This window comes from Phascolarctos cinereus, unplaced genomic scaffold, assembly GCF_003287225.1.
Source record: "Phascolarctos cinereus isolate Bilbo 61053 unplaced genomic scaffold, phaCin_HiC Scaffold_4;HRSCAF=312, whole genome shotgun sequence".
NCBI classification, from domain to species: Eukaryota; Metazoa; Chordata; class Mammalia; order Diprotodontia; family Phascolarctidae; genus Phascolarctos; species Phascolarctos cinereus.
In genome coordinates this window covers 712,162,017-712,180,027 of record NW_027555847.1, presented here as the reverse complement: position 1 = coordinate 712,180,027, position 18,011 = coordinate 712,162,017, and the positions used below count along the sequence as shown (strand labels likewise).

The 18,011-nt window shown below is 49.1% G+C and overlaps 1 protein-coding gene across 1 annotated transcript in view; it reads left to right on the top strand.

Annotated features, from left to right (window-relative positions):
* TRPV4 (transient receptor potential cation channel subfamily V member 4) overlaps positions 1-16,685 on the top strand; it is a 65,674-nt gene extending 48,989 nt beyond the window's left edge. The window contains 13 exon segments of the mRNA XM_020980083.2: positions 25-165; positions 303-601; positions 4,307-4,486; positions 5,346-5,504; positions 5,836-5,928; positions 7,098-7,171; positions 8,898-8,997; positions 9,000-9,068; positions 9,398-9,464; positions 10,095-10,411; positions 11,439-11,566; positions 14,297-14,418; positions 15,435-16,685. Coding sequence (XP_020835742.1) covers positions 25-165; positions 303-601; positions 4,307-4,486; positions 5,346-5,504; positions 5,836-5,928; positions 7,098-7,171; positions 8,898-8,997; positions 9,000-9,068; positions 9,398-9,464; positions 10,095-10,411; positions 11,439-11,566; positions 14,297-14,418; positions 15,435-15,592 — 1,907 coding nt within the window. The 3' untranslated portion in view covers positions 15,593-16,685.
* Positions 16,686-18,011: the final 1,326 nt, after the last annotated feature.

The following is an 18,011-nucleotide window of genomic DNA, read 5'->3' as shown; positions in this document are numbered from 1 at the left end:
TGGTGACATCCCCATTGGTTCTAGGTCAGACAGCCCTGCACATTGCCATCGAACGCCGCTGCAAACACTACGTGGAGCTCCTGGTGGCCCAAGGCGCTGATGTCCACGCGCAGGCTCGTGGGCGTTTTTTCCAGCCCAAAGATGAGGGTGGCTACTTCTACTTTGGTAAAGAAAGAGGCCAGTTGCGGAAGAGGCGGGAGAGGGGCAGGATTGGAGGGACACTCAGCCAGACTGAGACATGTCCCACCCCACTCATATCCCTCATCCCAGACACAAATCATTGCTCTTCCCTCCCCCGTCAGGTGAGCTGCCCTTGTCCCTGGCTGCCTGTACCAACCAGCCCCACATTGTGAACTACCTGACGGAGAACCCTCACAAGAAGGCGGACATGCGGCGCCAGGACTCTCGGGGCAACACGGTCCTGCATGCTCTGGTCGCGATTGCTGACAACACACGAGAGAACACCAAGTTCGTCACCAAGATGTACGATCTCCTGCTCATCAAGTGCGCCAAACTCTTCTCCGAGAGCAACCTGGAGGCTGTGCTCAATAATGATGGCCTTTCACCACTGATGATGGCTGCCAAGACAGGCAAGATTGGGGTGAGTAGGCATGTGATGGACAGTATTGAATGCCCTGGGGTCCCACCTAACAGAAAGCTAACCCGCAAATGCTCAGGGCATTCTTTGGGTCAGCAGCCACTCAAAACCCTGGCTCAGAAGCCCCTACCAAGGTGTTGGCTTTTGCCTGCCAACCAGAGAACACAGACGGGCCAAGCAGTCATTAAACCAAGCAGCATAGCAACTTAAGTGACAATCGAAGATTTTCCTTCATCATATACACATGGGATAGACTTCACCTACAGGTGTAAGGGTATATACACATACATATACATATGTACATGCATATGTGTACATGTATGTATATATGTATATGTGTGTGTGCATGTCTTTTTGGTCTTTGTTACAGTGGGTGGTTCATTGGGTAAGGGAGTGGGGAATATATTCAGAAATAAAAAAGATGTGAACGTAATATGTGGGTAAGTCACAGGTGGAGAACCCATATGACTACATCATACAGCTTCTAGATGGTGCAGTGGATAGAGGGCTGGATCTGAAGTCAGGAAGACCTGAGTTCAAATCTAGCCCCAGACATTTACTAGTTTTGTGATTATAAAGTCTATTTCAGCTTTAACATTGTCCTAACTCTGATGTTCTGTTCTAAAGCCCCTCCCAGCTCTAACATCCCTTGTTCCGAGGCCCCTCCCAGCTCTAACATTCTCTGTTCTAATGCCCCTCTGAGCTCTGACATCCCCTGTTCTGAGGCCCCTCCCAGCTCTGACATGGTCTGTTCTAAGGCTCCTCCCAGCTCTAGCATTCTATGTGCCCATATACAATGATACATTTGTATCTCTATATCTATCTTCCTTTATGTATATAGCTATACTAGTGTATCTGTTCAATGCTGCCACCTGCTGGTTCTTCCTAGTAGTCTGAGCTGCCTCATTTCAACCGAGCTGTTCCCAAAAGTCAACCAATGAACCTTAATAAAATGACCTACACCCTTTCCCCTAAGCTTCCAGGGACAGATGGATGGATGGATGGATGGATGGATGGATGGATGGATGGATGGATGGATGGATGGATGAATGAATGAATGAATGAATGAATGAATGAATGATGGATGGATGGATGGATGGATGGATGGATGGTTAGATGAATGAATGAATGAATGAATGAATGAATGAATAAGCATTTATTAAACACTACATGTCAAACACTGTGCTAAATGTCGGGGACACAATACAAAAGTGAGACAAGCCCCTACTCTCAGGTAACTTACATTCTAGTAGTGGAAGACAGCACATATTGGGTGTGACGGCCGGGGAAGGGAATTTTAGTTTGGGAAATCACAAGGATGTACCATAGAATCATAAATTTAGAGCCAGAAGGGACTTTAGAAGCTACTGAGTCCACCCCTTCCCTTGTCCAGATGAGGAAACTGAGACACAGAAAAGTGGTTTTTTTTTAATGACTTGTCCAGGGTCACATAAGTAATAAATGTTTGAGATTCAAATCAAGGTCTTCCTGACTCCAGGTCCAGCACACTGCCCACCAGGCAACACTGCCCTTCATCAGTGAGTGGAATAATAGGGCAGGCCATTGACATGAGGTTTTCAGAGGCAATGATGGTATTGACATGATTACTATTCTGAAAGAAAGAAGGGGAAAGAGAGGATGAAGAGGGTGGAATCCTGATCCCAGGAATCCTTAGGATCACAGATTTATAACTGGAAGGAACCTTTGTGAAAATCTATTTCAGGGGTTCTTTTTTTTTTTTGTCAAGGCAGTCGGGGTTAAGTTACTTGCCCAGGGTCACACAGCTTATTTCAGGGGTTCTTAACCATTTTGGGGGGACTCTTTTGGCAGACTGATAAAGCCTATGGTCCCCTCAGAATAATGTTTTAAGTGCATAAAATAAACACATAAGATTACAAACTAATTATATTGAGATACATTTATCAAAACGTTAAACAAACAAGTTCACAGACTGGTCCAACATCTTCATTTGCCAAACTGACGCTTGGAAGGGGCCAGTAACTGGTCCAAGGTCACGTGGCAAGTGAGTGGCGGAGCCAGGACCAGACCCCAGGCCTTCTGACTCCCAGCTCAGGGCTCTTACTGCTTAGCCACAGGATCTCTGGGTCCACCAGTTCCTACCTAAGCAAGGAGCAGGCATGGGGCACTTCATAGTGCCAGGATCTCCCCACTGTCACCAAAAGGCTTGGTGTCCTTTTAATCCATAGGGTTCCAGACCCCTTTAGGTTTCAGGATTGTTGCAGGATCATGGGTTCAGAGCTAGAAGGGACCTTAGAGGCCACTTTTACAGATGAGGAAACTGAGGCCCATAGCTGGGAAGTGAGCTGCTTAAAGTCATTCAGCTAGTAAATATCTGAGGTTGGATTTGAACCCAGGGATTCCTTGGTATTCTATCAAACTCTGTGACTCTTAAAAGGTGCCATCCTAAACCCTGTACCTTCGGCATTCCAAACAGGCTTCCCTTCCCCTCTTGCCTCTCTACTTTTTTTTTCCAGGCAATTGGGGTTAAGTGACTTGCCCAGGGTCACATAGCTAGTGAGTGTCAAGTGTTTGATCTGAGGCTGCATTTGAACTCAGGTCCTCCTGACTCCAGGGCCAGTGCTCTATCCACTGGGACACCTAGCTGCCCCTTGCCTCTCCACTCTCAACAGGCCAAAACCATTCTCTGACAGACCCACTCACTCCTCTGACTTCCCAGTAGAATCCTTTAATCCCTTCTCTTTCCTAGCCTCTCACCTTCACCCCGATCCTTTCCATTTTTCAGTTTGGTGGAAAGGGTCCTCAGCAGACCTGTGGAAGCAGCAAAGGCCACTGCAGAAATTCTGGCTGTAGAATCAAAGGGCCTGGCTGAGGATCCTGCCTACTTACTATTTCAGTGGCCTTGGGCAAGTCATTTGGCCCTCAGTTTCCTTATCTGTAATGAAGCATAGACCAGATGGGCTGCAGAGGCCACTCTTCTAATCTAAACTGTTAATCCAGGACCTTCCTGGGCTTCACATTCCTCCTCTGTAAAGGAGGACTAATAGCCCTTACCCCCAGCAACCTGGGGTTAGACTGCAGGATAGAGGAAATCTCAGTGAAAAGGTATACGTGTTGTAAGGTCTTTTTTGGATCTGACATTTTATGTATGTCTATGTTCTAAGGCCCTTCCCAGCCCTGACATCCCCTGTTCTGAGGCCCCTCCCAGCCCTGACATCCCCTGTTCTAAGGCCCCTCCCAGCTCTGACATCCCCTGTTCTCAGGCCCCTCCCAGCCCTGACATCCCCTGTTCGAGGCCCCTCCCAGCGCTGACATCCCCTGTTCTCAGGCTCCTCCCAGCTCTGACATCCCCTGTTCTCAGGCCCCTCCCAGCTCTGACATTCCCTGTTCTAGACTCCCTTCCAGTTCTGACATTCTGTAGTGGTGTTGGTGTTACTTAAAGTATTTAAATGCTCTACCACTTTGAGCTAATATTGTCAGTAACATCACGAGGCTCTAGGAGCCATGTACTATTAAGATAATCTTGTCATAATTAAGTAATCAAAGTGATTCCTGCTACCGCTGCTCACGTGGGGGAATCCAGTGTCCTGTTAGGCCTCCACAAACTGCACAAACTCCCTTGTATCTAATACAGATGGGTTTGGCAGGGGTGGGAAGGGGAAGGGTGAGCAAGAGTTTCCGGTCACTGATTCCTCAGTGTCCCCAGGAGACATCTCCCCCCACTTCCAGATTTTCCAGCACATTATCCGCCGGGAGGTGACGGACGAGGAGGCGAGACATCTGTCCCGCAAATTCAAGGACTGGGCGTATGGGCCTGTGTATTCATCTCTCTATGACCTGTCCTCGCTGGACACCTGTGGGGAGGAAACCTCAGTTCTGGAGATCCTTGTATATAACAGCAAGATTGAGGTGAGGCCCTGCTGGCCCAGTGGGGCAGCTTTGGGATGGGGTTGGGGCCTGGGAGAAGGGAGCAGGGGCTCTTGGATATGGGATCGTGGCCTTGCCACACATTAGTTGTGTGACCTTGGGTGAGTCCTTTCTCCTCTCCAGTCCTCAGGCTTCTTATCAAGATGAGGGTTAGAAAGTCTCCAAGGTCCTTTCTTGCTCTGAATTCTATGAACCTGCTCTGTCCAAGAACCCAGAAGGGCCTGTCTGGGCTTCAGCTCTGATATTTTCAGGGTTAGCTACCTGAAACATGGACTAGAAGGTGTCTCCAGCAGTACTTGGCTCATTAGAATGTGATCCCCTTGAGGGCAGGGGTTGTTTTGCTTTTCCTTGTATCCCCAGTGCTTAGAACAACGTCTGGCATGCAAGAGGAGCTTAATAGATGCTTGTTGATTAATTCATGGAGGAGGTATTCCTGACTCATGGAAAATGGGAGACTTCGGCTTGGTCTTGAAGGGTGGCAGCAGCTGGAGAGAGGGAAAGGAGAAGGAAAGGAGAGGATGTTCCACGGGCCAGGGATTAGATCAGCAAAGGAATGGAGGGAGGAGGGTCTGAGGAGTAGTAGGGTGCCATGGAGAATTCCACTTTGGCTGGAGCGTCTGGATGTGTAGGAGAGGACTGGAAGACAGATGGAGTTGGGCCTTGAAGGGCAGACAAGGGAGTGTAGACTCGCTCCTTGTCGCAACCCAGATCTCCGGAGTGCTTTAGGGAAGGGCCTGCCAGATGGGGAAGGCCCCTGGGTCTGAATGAGCACAAGAACACTGTAACTGGCCTGGCTCAGGGCCCCACCCTTTCCCTGATTCTTCCATCCTCCCCTCCCCAGAACCGCCATGAGATGCTGGCTGTGGAGCCAATCAATGAGCTGCTTCGGGACAAGTGGCGAAAGTTTGGAGCAGTCTCCTTCTACATCAGTGTCGTCTCTTATCTGTGCGCCATGATCATCTTTACCCTCACCGCCTACCACCAGCCCCTGGAGGGCACGGTGAGTTCAGGGGCTGCAGGGGCAGCTAGCTCCCAATCCTGTTGGCCGACCAAGCTTATGGAGTTCTTCAGGGACTCACGAAAGCTGGAATGGATGCCATTGGTGTTGGAAGAGGTCACTCTCACGTGGATGAAACCTCTGGTCTTTTCCAACTAGCCTTGGCTCTGCCCAAGAAGCTAGCCTGGGGCAGCCCAAGGTGCAGAGACCCCAGGGTAGTGAGGGCACATGCAACGGAGGCTTGGAATGATGGAAGGGAAGCCCTGGAGGCCATGGGAGCATCTGCCAGGGCAGCTGTCTGATTATAGGTCTGCCTTTCTGCTGCCCTCCCCAGCCCCCGTACCCGTACCGCACAACTGTGGACTACTTGCGGCTTGCCGGAGAGATCATCACCCTTTCCACTGGAGTCATATTCTTTCTCTCTAGTGTGAGTGCAAAGTTCTCCCCCCTCACTCATCTCTCTCCAATTTCCCCTTTCTCCACATTTCTCTCTTCGTCTCCTGCTTCCTTCTCCCCATCCTGTTCCTTGACCTCCTTCCATTCTCCCCTTTTTATTTTCTCTTTCATCTCCCACACTTCTTTAGTTCTCCTTCTTCCATAGCCCTTCTCCTCTTCCTCTCCTTCTCCTCTTCCTTTTCCCTCCCTTCCTCTCCCTCCCATCCATTTCTTCTCTTCCCTTCGTTTTCTCCTGTTCTTCTTTCTTCCCTTCCTCATTTGTCTTTTTCTTAAGGGGCAATGTAGTAGCTCTCCTCTCATATTTGAAAGACTGTCGCACTGCAGAAGGGCCAGCTTTGTTCTGCTTGGCCCAAGAGGGAAGAACCAGGAGCCATGAAAGCACATATAGGCTACACATAGGGGAAGGTGACTACCAGCAGGAACTGCATGGGAGAATTGGCTGCCTGCAGAAATACAAGACCCCACTAGAGGTCTTCTGACCAAAGCTGGTTGCCCACTTGTTGGGAATGCTTGAGGGAGGAGGGACTCTTTTTCAGGGATGGGTTGAACCATGAGGTTCTCTCCATTAAGATATTTGTAAAAGATAATGGGTTTCCCACTGGTGGAGACCTTCAACTGTAGGTGGCCAACCTACACTTCTGAAATTCTGTGTTTTTCCTTGTTTCCAACTCTCTCTTACTTTTCCTTCTACCTCTTCCCCATCTATACTCAAACATGGCATGGCAGATAGAACACTGGATTGGAGTCAGGAAGACCTGGGTTCTTAAATACCAGCTATATGACCCTGGGGAACTTAACCTCTCTTGACCTCTGTGGGCTTCACTTACCTCATCTATAAAATGAGGAGGTTAGATTTCTGGCCTCTAAAGTCCCTTCCATGACCCCGGCACTTAGCACGGTACCTGGCACATTTGTTTTTGTTCAACCATGTCTGACTCTTCATGACCTGGTTTGGGGTTTGCTTGGCAGAGATATTGGAGTGGTTTGCTGTTTCCTTCTCCAGTTCATTTTACAGATAAGGAAACTGAGGCAGACAAGATTAAGTGACTTGCCCAGGGTCACATAGCTAGTAAGTGCTTGACACCTGGTAGGCTCTTAATTAATCCTTGTTGACTAACTGACTTCATCTCCCCTCCACAGATTAAAGACCTTTTCATGAAGAAGTGCCCGGGGGTGAATTCTTTATTTGTTGACGGCTCCTTTCAACTGCTTTAGTAAGTTCCAGGATGGACATCCTTGGGAGTACAACGATTTCCATTTTCCAGCATGGATAGGGAAAACTGGTTAATCCAATATTCTGGTTGACAGAGACTTACCATGTTCACTGTTGTACATGGTTTTCCAATTTCCAGAGAATTAGGATGAAATACATTTCACTCCACTAGACAAAATACATTGTCCTTTGATCTAGTTCAGTCCAGCTAACCCTACTATGTGCAGGGCACTGGGGATACCAAGACAAAAAGAAACAGAAGAACGGGAGAATGCTTTGTGTTAGGATCCTGCAGGGTCTGAGACTCCCCTTCTGACCATCTGTACCGTAGCTATGAGGACTTGTGGCCTCCACCAATAGAATGTAGGCCTTTTGAGGGCAGGAAGTGCCATTCATTGATCTTTCTATTTACATTGTATGTATATATAATTTACATGTACGAGCCCATCAGCATTTATCAAGAACTTAATATGTGCCAAGCCCTAAGGATGCAAAGAAAAATGCTTACTGATTGCTTTTTTGGGTTAATTGTGTGTCGTGTAACTGAGAAAGACCACTGGATAAGGATGATGATGAAGATGACTAGTATTTCTATACCTGTTTAAGGTTTTACAAAGCATTTTATGTATATTACCTCATTTGATCCTCACAATAACCCTGGTAGTTGGGTGCTTTTATACTCCCTGTTTTACAGATGAGGAAACTGAGGCACTGAGAGGTTAGGCGACTTGCCTGGGGTGGCACTCAGCCAGTAAGTGTGTTAGTCAGGTCTTCCTGACTCCCAGGTCCAGCGCTCCAGGCACCATGTGACCTAATGTCTCTGGATTTTGTGTTTGCCTTCTTTTGAGTCAGTGTGGTGTGACCACTTGAGCTCTGGACTCGGGTCAAGAGGACGTGGGTTCACACCCCACCTGTGGCCTTTGCTGACTCTGCAGTGCTAAAATGGGGGACGCTAATAACATTTCTGGGCTGCATCAGAGGTTCAGTGAGGCTCAAATTTAAGACCTTTTGCAAACCTGCAAGGCCTATAGAAATTGTTGTCTCGTCATTTTTCAGTCTGACACTTTGTGACTCCATTTGGGGTTTTCTTGGCAGAGATACTGGAGTGGTTTGCTGTTTCCTTCTCCAGCCCATTTTAAAGATGAGGAAACTTAGGCAAAGGGAGCGAAGTGACTTGCCCGAGGTCACATAGCTAATCAGTGTCTGAGGATGTCGGGTTGTTCAGCCCCAGTGCTCTATGCACTATGGTGCCACCTAGTGACCCCTATAGGAATAGCAGCTCATATTATGATTTCTGTAAGGTCATGGATGCCTCCTATTCAATCTCCCTCACTGCCTTCCACTGCATTCTGGTGAGCAAGCAGGGAACGTGTAGGAATATGAGTAATCCCCTAAAGGGAGGAATACCACAGATACCTGGATACCCAGAGAACTATGGTAAGGACACACAATATATAGGTTGGCACCCTAGCCTTGGGTAGAGGACCTGGGTTCAAACCCCAGCTTTGATTGGCTAGTGTGACCTTAGGCAAGTAAATTCCACCCCCCCGAGCCTCAGTTTCCCCCCAAGAGAGGGAGCCGGACTCAGAGATCTCCAAGCCCTCTTCCACTCTTAATTCTATGAGTGGTCCATTTCCGGGGCTCAGGAGAGTACCCCAGGCAGAGGCTCCCTGTGGCTCTCAGCCAGGCTCCCCCTGTAACCCTGTTCCATCCACTTTCCCCCCCAGCTTTATTTACTCGGTGCTAGTGATTGTCTCTGCTGGACTGTACCTGGCGGGGGTCGAAGCCTACCTGGCAGTCATGGTCTTCGCCTTGGTTCTGGGTTGGATTGGATGAATGCCCTCTACTTCACTCGGGGGCTGAAGCTGACGGGAACATACAGCATCATGATCCAGAAGGTGGGCCGGGAGCCGGGCCTGCACGCCCATGTAGCAGCTAGCTGGTGGGGTGGTTAGAACGTTCGATGGGGAGCCAGGGAAGTCTGGGTTCGAATCCCTCCTCAGACATTTCCTAGCTATGTGGCCCTGAACCAGCCACTTCCCTTGTGTGAGCCTCGGTTTCCCCAATCTCCAAATGAGTCTGATAATAATAACTTAATAATAATTCTTATTATCTGTCACAGAGTAACTCATTGAATGGGGGCGGTGTAGGAGAAGCACACAATTGGGGAAAGGGGGGCAAACTGTGTTTCCTTTCTTTCCCTTCACATCCTGGCCGTGCATCTCAGATTCTGTTCAAAGACCTTTTCCGTTTCCTGCTCGTCTATCTCCTCTTCATGATTGGCTATGCTTCAGGTAAGCTCTGGGTTACTAGGTGTGATTTGGAGGATGGGGACCACGTGGAGCCAGAGGGGAGTTCTTTGGAGACTGGCTCACCTTCCAGGTGGCATGGTGCGATGGAACGGGGGCTGAATTTCAAATTCTAGCTCTGCCCGTTTACTGTCTTTTGTCCCTGGGCAAGTCATCTGCCTCAATTTCCTCATCTGTAAAGTGATTTATAGTCTGTAATCTGGATGTCGTGGGGTCATAGCTTCGGAGATAAGGGACCTCAAGGGTCGCTGAGTCTTAACTCCCTTATTTTACTGATGAGAAAATTGAAGCTCGGTGACTTTCTAAAGTTACACAGTAAATGTCTCAGTCTTCCTGATTCCAAGCCCTACGTGCTGTCATGTTGGGACTGAACTGAATGACCTCTAAGGTCCGTTCCAGTTCTAAATCTGTAAAGTGGCATCCAGTTATATGCTGCCCAGTTCAATTGTCCCTTTTGGCTGGCTAGAGAATTTTAGTTAGAAGCCAAGGGCTTGGGGCTGGGCTGGTCTCCTCCCGCCTGGGAATTCTGGGCATTCAGGACTCCAGGGACCCCTGAGAATGACCCAGAAGGTCCCTGGAGCCTTCAGTCACTGGCTCCTGCTCATGCCCCCCCAGCTCTGGTCTCGCTGCTGAACCCATGCTCCAACAGTGCCGTCTGCAACGAGGACCATTCCAACTGCACAGTGCCCAGCTACCCGTCCTGCCGGGACAGCCAGACCTTCAGCACCTTCCTCCTGGACCTCTTCAAGCTGACCATCGGCATGGGCGATCTGGAGATGCTGAGCAGTGCCAAGTACCCTGTGGTCTTTATCATCCTGCTGGTGACTTACATCATCCTCACCTTTGTGCTGCTCCTGAACATGTTGATTGCCCTTATGGGGGAGACGGTGGGCCAGGTATCCAAGGAGAGCAAGCATATCTGGAAGCTGCAGGTAGGGAGAGCTATCAGAGCCTGGGCTGTGGGCCTTGGGAGTCAGGAGATCCAGGCTGACAGTCTGGAGACCTGGGGTTGGGGAGGTGGAGGTCCAGAACCTGGGCATCAGGAGAGACGGGCCTTGAAGGTTTGGGGAGGGGCAGCCAGGTGGCACAGTGGATAGAGCACCGGCCCTGGACTCAGGAGGACCTGAGTTCAAATCCGGACTCAGACACATAACACTCACTAGCTGTGTGACCCTGGGCAAGTCACTCAACCCCATTGCCTAGCCACCCCCCCCAAAAAAAAGAAAAGTTTGGGGAGATGGGTCTTGAGAGTCTAAAGATCTGAGTCTGGGGAGGTTGAAGAGCTGGGCCTGGAGTCTGGAGATTTGGCCCTGGGAATCATGATCCAGTGCCTGGGATACTGCCCTGAGCCTAGGAAAGGGAAGAGAAATGTGGTGTAGTTGGAGAGCATTTTAGAGATACCATCTCTAAGGGTAGATGGGAGAGCCTAGGATTCTACAGACCTGGTTTCTAGGGCCACCCCAGCCACTCACTTCCCAGTTCTACCATTCTGTCTTCTAAGATGACTTCCAGTTCTGACATCTTCTGTTTAGGCCTCTTCCAGCTCTTGTATTCTACATTCTGTGTCCTAAAGTCCCTTCCACATCCATAGTTCTGGGTTCTAGGCTCGAAGGGCTCTACTAATATTCTCTGTTCTATGTTCTGAGGCTCCTTCTAGCTCTGACATTCTGGCTCTGTGTTCTAAAGGCCTCTGAGGCCAACATTCTCTCAGTTAAAGGCTCTTATGGCTATAAATCCTATGATCCTTGCTCACTGGGACCAAGCAGGAGGTGTGGACGTCTTATGGAACCTCCCTTTCATTTCTTTCTGGCCTTGATTTGTTTCTTCCAAGTGTGGTGCTGGTAGTACCCAGGTGAAGGGCCGGCTTAACTAAGCATACTGAAGCCGGGGGCGATAAAGATGGAGGAAACAATGGCTGATGGTTCCTTTTGTCTCTCCTTCTTCCTCTCCACCCCAAAGTGGGCCACCACCATCTTGGACATTGAGCGTTCTTTCCCGGTGTTTGTGAGGAAGGCGTTCCGCTCTGGGGAGATGGTCACTGTGGGCAAGAGCTCAGACGGCACGCCAGACCGGCGGTGGTGTTTCAGGTAACTGCTCTTCTCATTAGGCATTGCACATGCCTGGGCCAGGTCACCATGACGCTTTCTATCCATTTCTACTTTCTACTGGCTTGCTGTCCTCCCTGCCCCATCGTCTTCAGGGTAAGCTCCAAGGTAGCGGTCTCACCACCTTGTGAGAGTCGTCTCCCATCCCCAGGGGTTTACATTCCCTGCAGCATAAAAAGTTTTGAAGTCTGCATAGTTGATGGAATCCTTTCTCTTCAACCTTCTAGGCTCCCAAAAAGGCATGGAGCTTCATGACTTTGTCCCTTCTAACTCTCAAGACTCTCATCCCATGATGTACCATGAAGCTCAAGTGACTTGTTCTGTGAATCAGTCAACATTTATTAAGCGCCTACTTTGTGCCAGGCGCTGAGCTAAGCACTGGAGGTAGAGATAGGGGCCAAAAACAAACAAATCACTTCCTGCCCTCGAGGAGCTTACAATCTAATGGGGGAGATCGCATGCCAACACCTCTGGACAAACAGATAAATAGGAGATAATTACCAGGGAGGAGGCCCTAGGATTAAGAGAGGGTGGGGAAGGCTTCCTGTAAGAAATGGGATTTTGGCCAGGACTTCATGGAAGCCAGGTGGTAGAGACAGGAGAGAGAGCATTCCAGGCATGGGGGACAGCCGGAGAGAATGCCCAGCACTGAAAGATGGCGGGTCTTGCTTGTGGACCGGCCAGGAGGCCTGTGTCACTGGATTGAAGAGAATATGGTGGGGAGTGAGGTGTAAGAAGACTGGAAATGGTGAAGGGGTCTAGGTTGTGAAGGGCTTTGAATGCCAGGACTTTTTATATTTGATTCTGGAGGCCACTGGAGTGTATCAAGCAGGGGAGTGATATCGTCAGACCTGTGGGTTAGGAGAGTCACTTCCATGGCTCAATGGAGGATGGGTTGGAGGGGGGAGAGAGTTGAGGCAGGCAGACCCACCTCATCACTTTTATTGTTGATTAGTCATTTCAGTCATATCTGACTCTTCATGACCCTATTTGGGGTTTCCTTGGCAAATATACTGGAGTAGTTTGCCATTTTCTTCTCCAGCTCATTTGACAGATGAGGAAACTGAGGCAAACAGAGTGAAATGACTTGCCTAGGGTCACACAGCTAGTAAGTGTCTGGGGCTGGTTTTGAACTCAGGTCTTCTGACTCCAGGCCTGGTGCACCACCACTGCACCCTCCAGCTGCCCCACCTGATCACTAGTGTAGTTTATTACAAATTATACCTTTTTTTCACTGACATTTCTTGTCCTTTGTAATCTTATACATTTTATTTTATGCATTTAAAAACATGAGAAGGGGGGGCATAGGCTTCAGCAGACTTTTCCAAGTGGATCTGGAAAAATATTTTTAAAAAATTTTGCTCTCTGCATTAGTATTTGACCATGTTTTTTTTCTTTTCCTTTTTAAATGTGTTGGTGTTTTTTCCTTTTTCACTTCCGTCAGAATGATCAATCAGTGCATGTACTAAGCTCCTCTGTGTGCCAGGCCCTGGGCTAGCTGCTGAGGGAGACCTCATATACATTCCAAAGGGATACTGGGTCATTTTGGGCAGGGCAGCATCAGCTTTAGTGAGGCTCAGGAAAGGCCTTCATGTCAGTGACGTCCCCCCTCCACCACCACCAACAGAACCCTCCCTTATAACAGAGAAACAAGCCAAAGAAATCAATGCATCACTTATGTTTGACCCCATACTCCCCAGGTTGTCCCTGTGGTCCACCACCTCTCAGCTGGGAGTAGGGAACCTAGAAGAGGCAGAGTGAAAGTGTAGCCTAGTGGAAAGATTGGAGTCAGAGGCCTGTGCTTCCCATCTCATCTCACTCGCTTACTCCTTGTGTGGGCAAGTCACCACTCTCTGGGCTTCGGTTTCCTTGTCTGTGAAGTGAGGAAGGTGGGCCCCAAGGACCCTTTCTGCTCTAAGACTAGCCCTCTGGGTCAGAGCCCAGCTTTGCCTCTTGAAAGTCCTTCATACTGCCCCTTCCTGCCAATCCCTCCCCTGCCCAGATCTATCCAGTCTTCCTATACCTTATTCCTCCCCACGTGCCCTGTGATACCCTTAAATACAATTCTGTAAGTATGAGGCTCCATCTCTCAGCTCCAAGTGTTTTCACTGCCTGTGCCCCATGCCAGGAACACCCTCCCCTCCTCATCTCTGCCTCCAAGTCTCACCTGAAAGAAGCCTTATGTTCTTCCCCCTCGATTCCAAAGCCTGCCCCCTGAGACTACCCCGAAACAGTCCACCGCTTATATCTGGTTTATACATACTTTGCTTGTATAGGGCCTCCCCCATTCCGTTAGGACTTTCTTCAATCAATCAATACACATTTATTAAACAATCAGTAAACATCTGTTGGGAGGCAGCTAGGTGGTGTGGTGGACAGAGCATCAGACCTGGAGTCAGGAAGACCCGAGTTCAAATGCAGCCTAGTTGTGTAACCCTTGGCTAGTCATTTTACATCTCTCTCCTTCAGTTTCCTCATCTGTAAAATGAAGCTAATAACAGTCCCAACCTCCCAAGGCTGTGGTTAGGATCAAATGAGATATTATTTGTAAAGTGCCTTGCAAACCTTAACATGCTCTTTCAATGGGATCTTGGGAAGAATTGTCCAAGTTGGGCATTGGCCCTAGGGAAGGAGGAAGTTGCTTTCGGATGGAATGTGGAGGGAGGAAAGACAAATAGATCTCCACTCTTTCATTCTGTTCTGTCCTCCTAGGGTTGATGAAGTGAATTGGTCTCATTGGAACCAAAATCTGGGCATCATTAATGAGGATCCAGGCAAGAATGATACATACCAGTACTACGGCTTCTCGCACACTGTGGGACGCCTCCGCCGGGGTGAGTAGAGGAGGGAACGAGGAAGAGACAGGAGAAGAGAGGAGATGAGGGCTGGGAAGGAAGGAAGAGAAGGAGGACTTATTTTGACTTGATTTCCTGGTGTAGGGGCAAGTCCCAAAGTCTGGAATTCTGGGCTTCCCTGTCTCACTGACTTGGACAGTTCTGCCCCCTCTCTGGCCATTGGCTTTTTATCTCTGGAAAGGGGGCTAGATCAGGGGTTCTTAACTTGGGGTTCACAGACCTTCCCCTCAAGCAGTTCATGGATAGATTTCAGGGAACTAGGTGGGGAAAATGGCATCATTATTTTCACTGACTAATCCTCTGTATTCTATTTTGTTCATTTAAAAACATGCTGAGAAGAGGGACATAGGCTTTACCAGACTCTGGCAAAGGAGTCTGGGACAAAAGTGGGGAAGAACCCCTGGCCTAGAGCATCACATTCTTAATTCTAAGACCCATCTTAGCCCTGACATCCTCTGTTCTAAAGCCCCTCCCAGCTCTGACATTCCCTGTTCTAAGGCCCCTCCCAGCTCTGACATTCCCTGTTCTAAGGCCCCTCCCAGCTCTGACATCCCCTGTTCTAAGGGACTTCCCAACTCTGACATTCTGTGTTTTAACTTTCTAAGTTCTAAGCCTTGACACCCTGTGTTCTAAGGTATCATCCAGCTATAACATTCTGTGTTCTAACATTTCACGCTCTGAGGTCCTTTCTAGCTCCAACATTCTGTGTTCTAACATTCTAAGTTCTAAGGGCCCTTCCAACTCTGATATTCCAAGTTCAGGGTTCTCACATTTTGTGCTCTTATAGTTACATTCTGCGTCTTCAAATTCTAACATCCTGTGAGCCTATGAGCAAACAACTTTGCCGACCTCTGGCATCTAGCCTAGCCTTTCTCCACCCTTCTTCCCTGCGTCCCCCATGATCCTCTGCAGACCCCTGCATTTTCCTTTTTGCAGAGCTCCCCTTCTTCTCCCCATTCCAGTGAGCCCTGACTCTGTGTGTGTTCCTCCTACAGATCGCTGGTCCATAGTGGTGCCGCGGGTTGTTGAGCTGAACAAGAATGCCCAGTCGGAGGATGTGGTAGTGCCCCTGGATCATGTGGGCACTTCTTCTGCCCCTGCTCAGAGACAGAGCTACCCTCATCACTGGAGGACAGAAGATGCCCCTCTCTAGCGGGGCCCTGGGAGCCTTGAGGGGGGCGCCCAGCCAGAAACTCAAGCATCTGTGGTGGCTGGTTGGCGTGGAAAGGCCATGAGCCTAATCTGTTGGCTCCTGCTAGCCCTAGCTTTTCCCCTGGATTGTTTGCCTCTTGGCCAGCCCAGGGTTCACCAGCATTTCCAAGGGAAGCTCCCACTGGTGGCTTCCTGAGTTTCCTGGCCCTGAATAAGCCTTTTGTTGACGCCAAAGATGCCCAGATGAAGAGAGGTCCAGCCATGCCCTGCATTGGAAGGAGGGGGTGTGTCAGCATTGAGTAGTATCATCTCTGGCAGAGCCAGCTGGGGGCCATGGTACAGTGGAAAGAAAGTTGGATTTGGGGAATGCGAGTTTGCTTCCTGGCTCTGGCATTTTCTATCTGTTTGACCTTGGGCAAGTCATTTCCCATCCTCAGGTTCTTGTTCTGTCGTGGGCTAAATGACCTCTGAGGCCCTTCCAGCTGTAAACCCGATGAGCCGATGACCCTTTCTTGTTCGCTTATGAACCCTGACCCATGTTCACACTCCCACTAGACCCTCGGCACAGCAGGTAAGGTCAGGCAAGGAGAAGAAGGTGAATGGTTTTAAGTAGAGGTCAGAGATGAAAGGCTCCCAGCCCCTTTGGTCCTGGAAGAGGCCACCCTCAGCCTCCTTTCACTCCCATGGAGTTATACAGGTCAGTATAGTGTAGCCAGTGGAGAAGGGACACCTTGTCCCCCCAGTCACCTACAGGGAGGCACTTCCCACCCCTGCCCCAGCCCTGGTCAGACTCTCATTCCATTATTTATTTGCTCTTCTCTAGCTCAGGAAGGAAGTTCATGGCTAGAGGGCAGGGTAGCTGTGCCCTCCATGGAGGTCTCAGAAAATCTTCCCAGCCCAGGGCCCAGCCTGGCCCTGCTGGTACCAATCCCATGTCCCAGTGTCCACCTGCCAACATAGTATGAGCACAGCTGATGCCTTTGCTCAAGAGCCAGGAAACTTCAGCGGGCAAGGACTGTGACTTCTGTATGTTCTGCACAGTGCCTGGGACAATGTGGGGAGGTGCTCAATAAATATCAGTTTATGATGTTGGTGATGATGGTGATGTGATATTGACAGGGGGGATGGTTAAGGGGGATGATGTGGGTGGGATGGGGATGGGGAACTGGGATGAAGGAAATGGAAATTGGAAGTGATGGAATGAGGATGGGAACTGAGATGCTAGGCATAAGAATGGGGATGGGGACTGGGATGACAATGGTGGTGATGGGGATGAGTATGATAACTGACATACTGAGATGGAGATGGAAACTGATATGATGGGAGTGGGCATTGGGATGAGAACTGGGACAGTGGGGATAGGAAGTGGAATGATGGGTAGTCAAAATGGGGATACCAACTGGAATGATCATCATGGTGGTGATGGGGATGAGAATGGTAATGGAGTGGGAGTGGGCACTGGCCACATGATGTTGGAGACGGATAGACACAGACATGGGAACTGGGATGGCGCTGACAGTGGTGACGTGGCTGGGGATGGTAAGTGGGACAATGGAAGGGGTAGATGGGAACTAGGCTGCTGGTGGTCTCTTAAGTCCTTAGGACTCCAGGCAAGTAAGATTCTAAGCTGAAAATCTGCATTGGGAGAGGACATTTCCTTGCTGGGAGTTCTCTTTACTGATAAAATCCCAAATCTGGAACCTTAGATCCGTAAAGAGATTAGACTAACCTTTCTAATGCTCTTCATTTTATAATGAGGAAACTGATACCACAGGACACGAAATGGAAGAGTTAGGATTCCATCTCAGAGCCTTAATTCTTAAGTAAGATTTAATTTAATTAAGATTTCCACTGTACCAGGCTAACTTTCCATGCTTTCTGGCTTGTGTGGCTGTATGACATATACACATATATGCAGGTGTGTATCTGGGTATATGGGTACATACTTGTGTATCTGTGCCCGCCTTGTTGTTGTTCAGTCATTCCAGTCATGTCTGTGACCCCATTTGGGCTTTGTTTTTTTTTTGTCAGAGAACTCACATTTCTTTCTCCAGCTCATTTTACAGATGGGGAAACTGAGGCAAATAGGATTAAGTGACTTGCTCAGAGTCACACAGATAGTAAGTGTCTGAGGCCAGATTTGAACTCAGGAAGATGAGTCTCTTCCCATTCTAAGCCTAGTCTGTAGCTGCCCATGCCTGTCTTTATGTGTCTCTAAATTTATTTGTGGATGTATATGCCTGTGTGTGTAATACATGTGTATCTCTCTCTCTCTCTCTCTCTCTCTCTCTCTCTGTCCCTGTCTCTGTCTCTGTCTCTGTCTCTGTCTCTTTTCCTCTCTGTCTATCTATAGTATGTATGTGTGTGTGGTGAGGGGGAAGGTGAGTACCATTCATCCCGGGGCACTGCCTGGGGTTGCC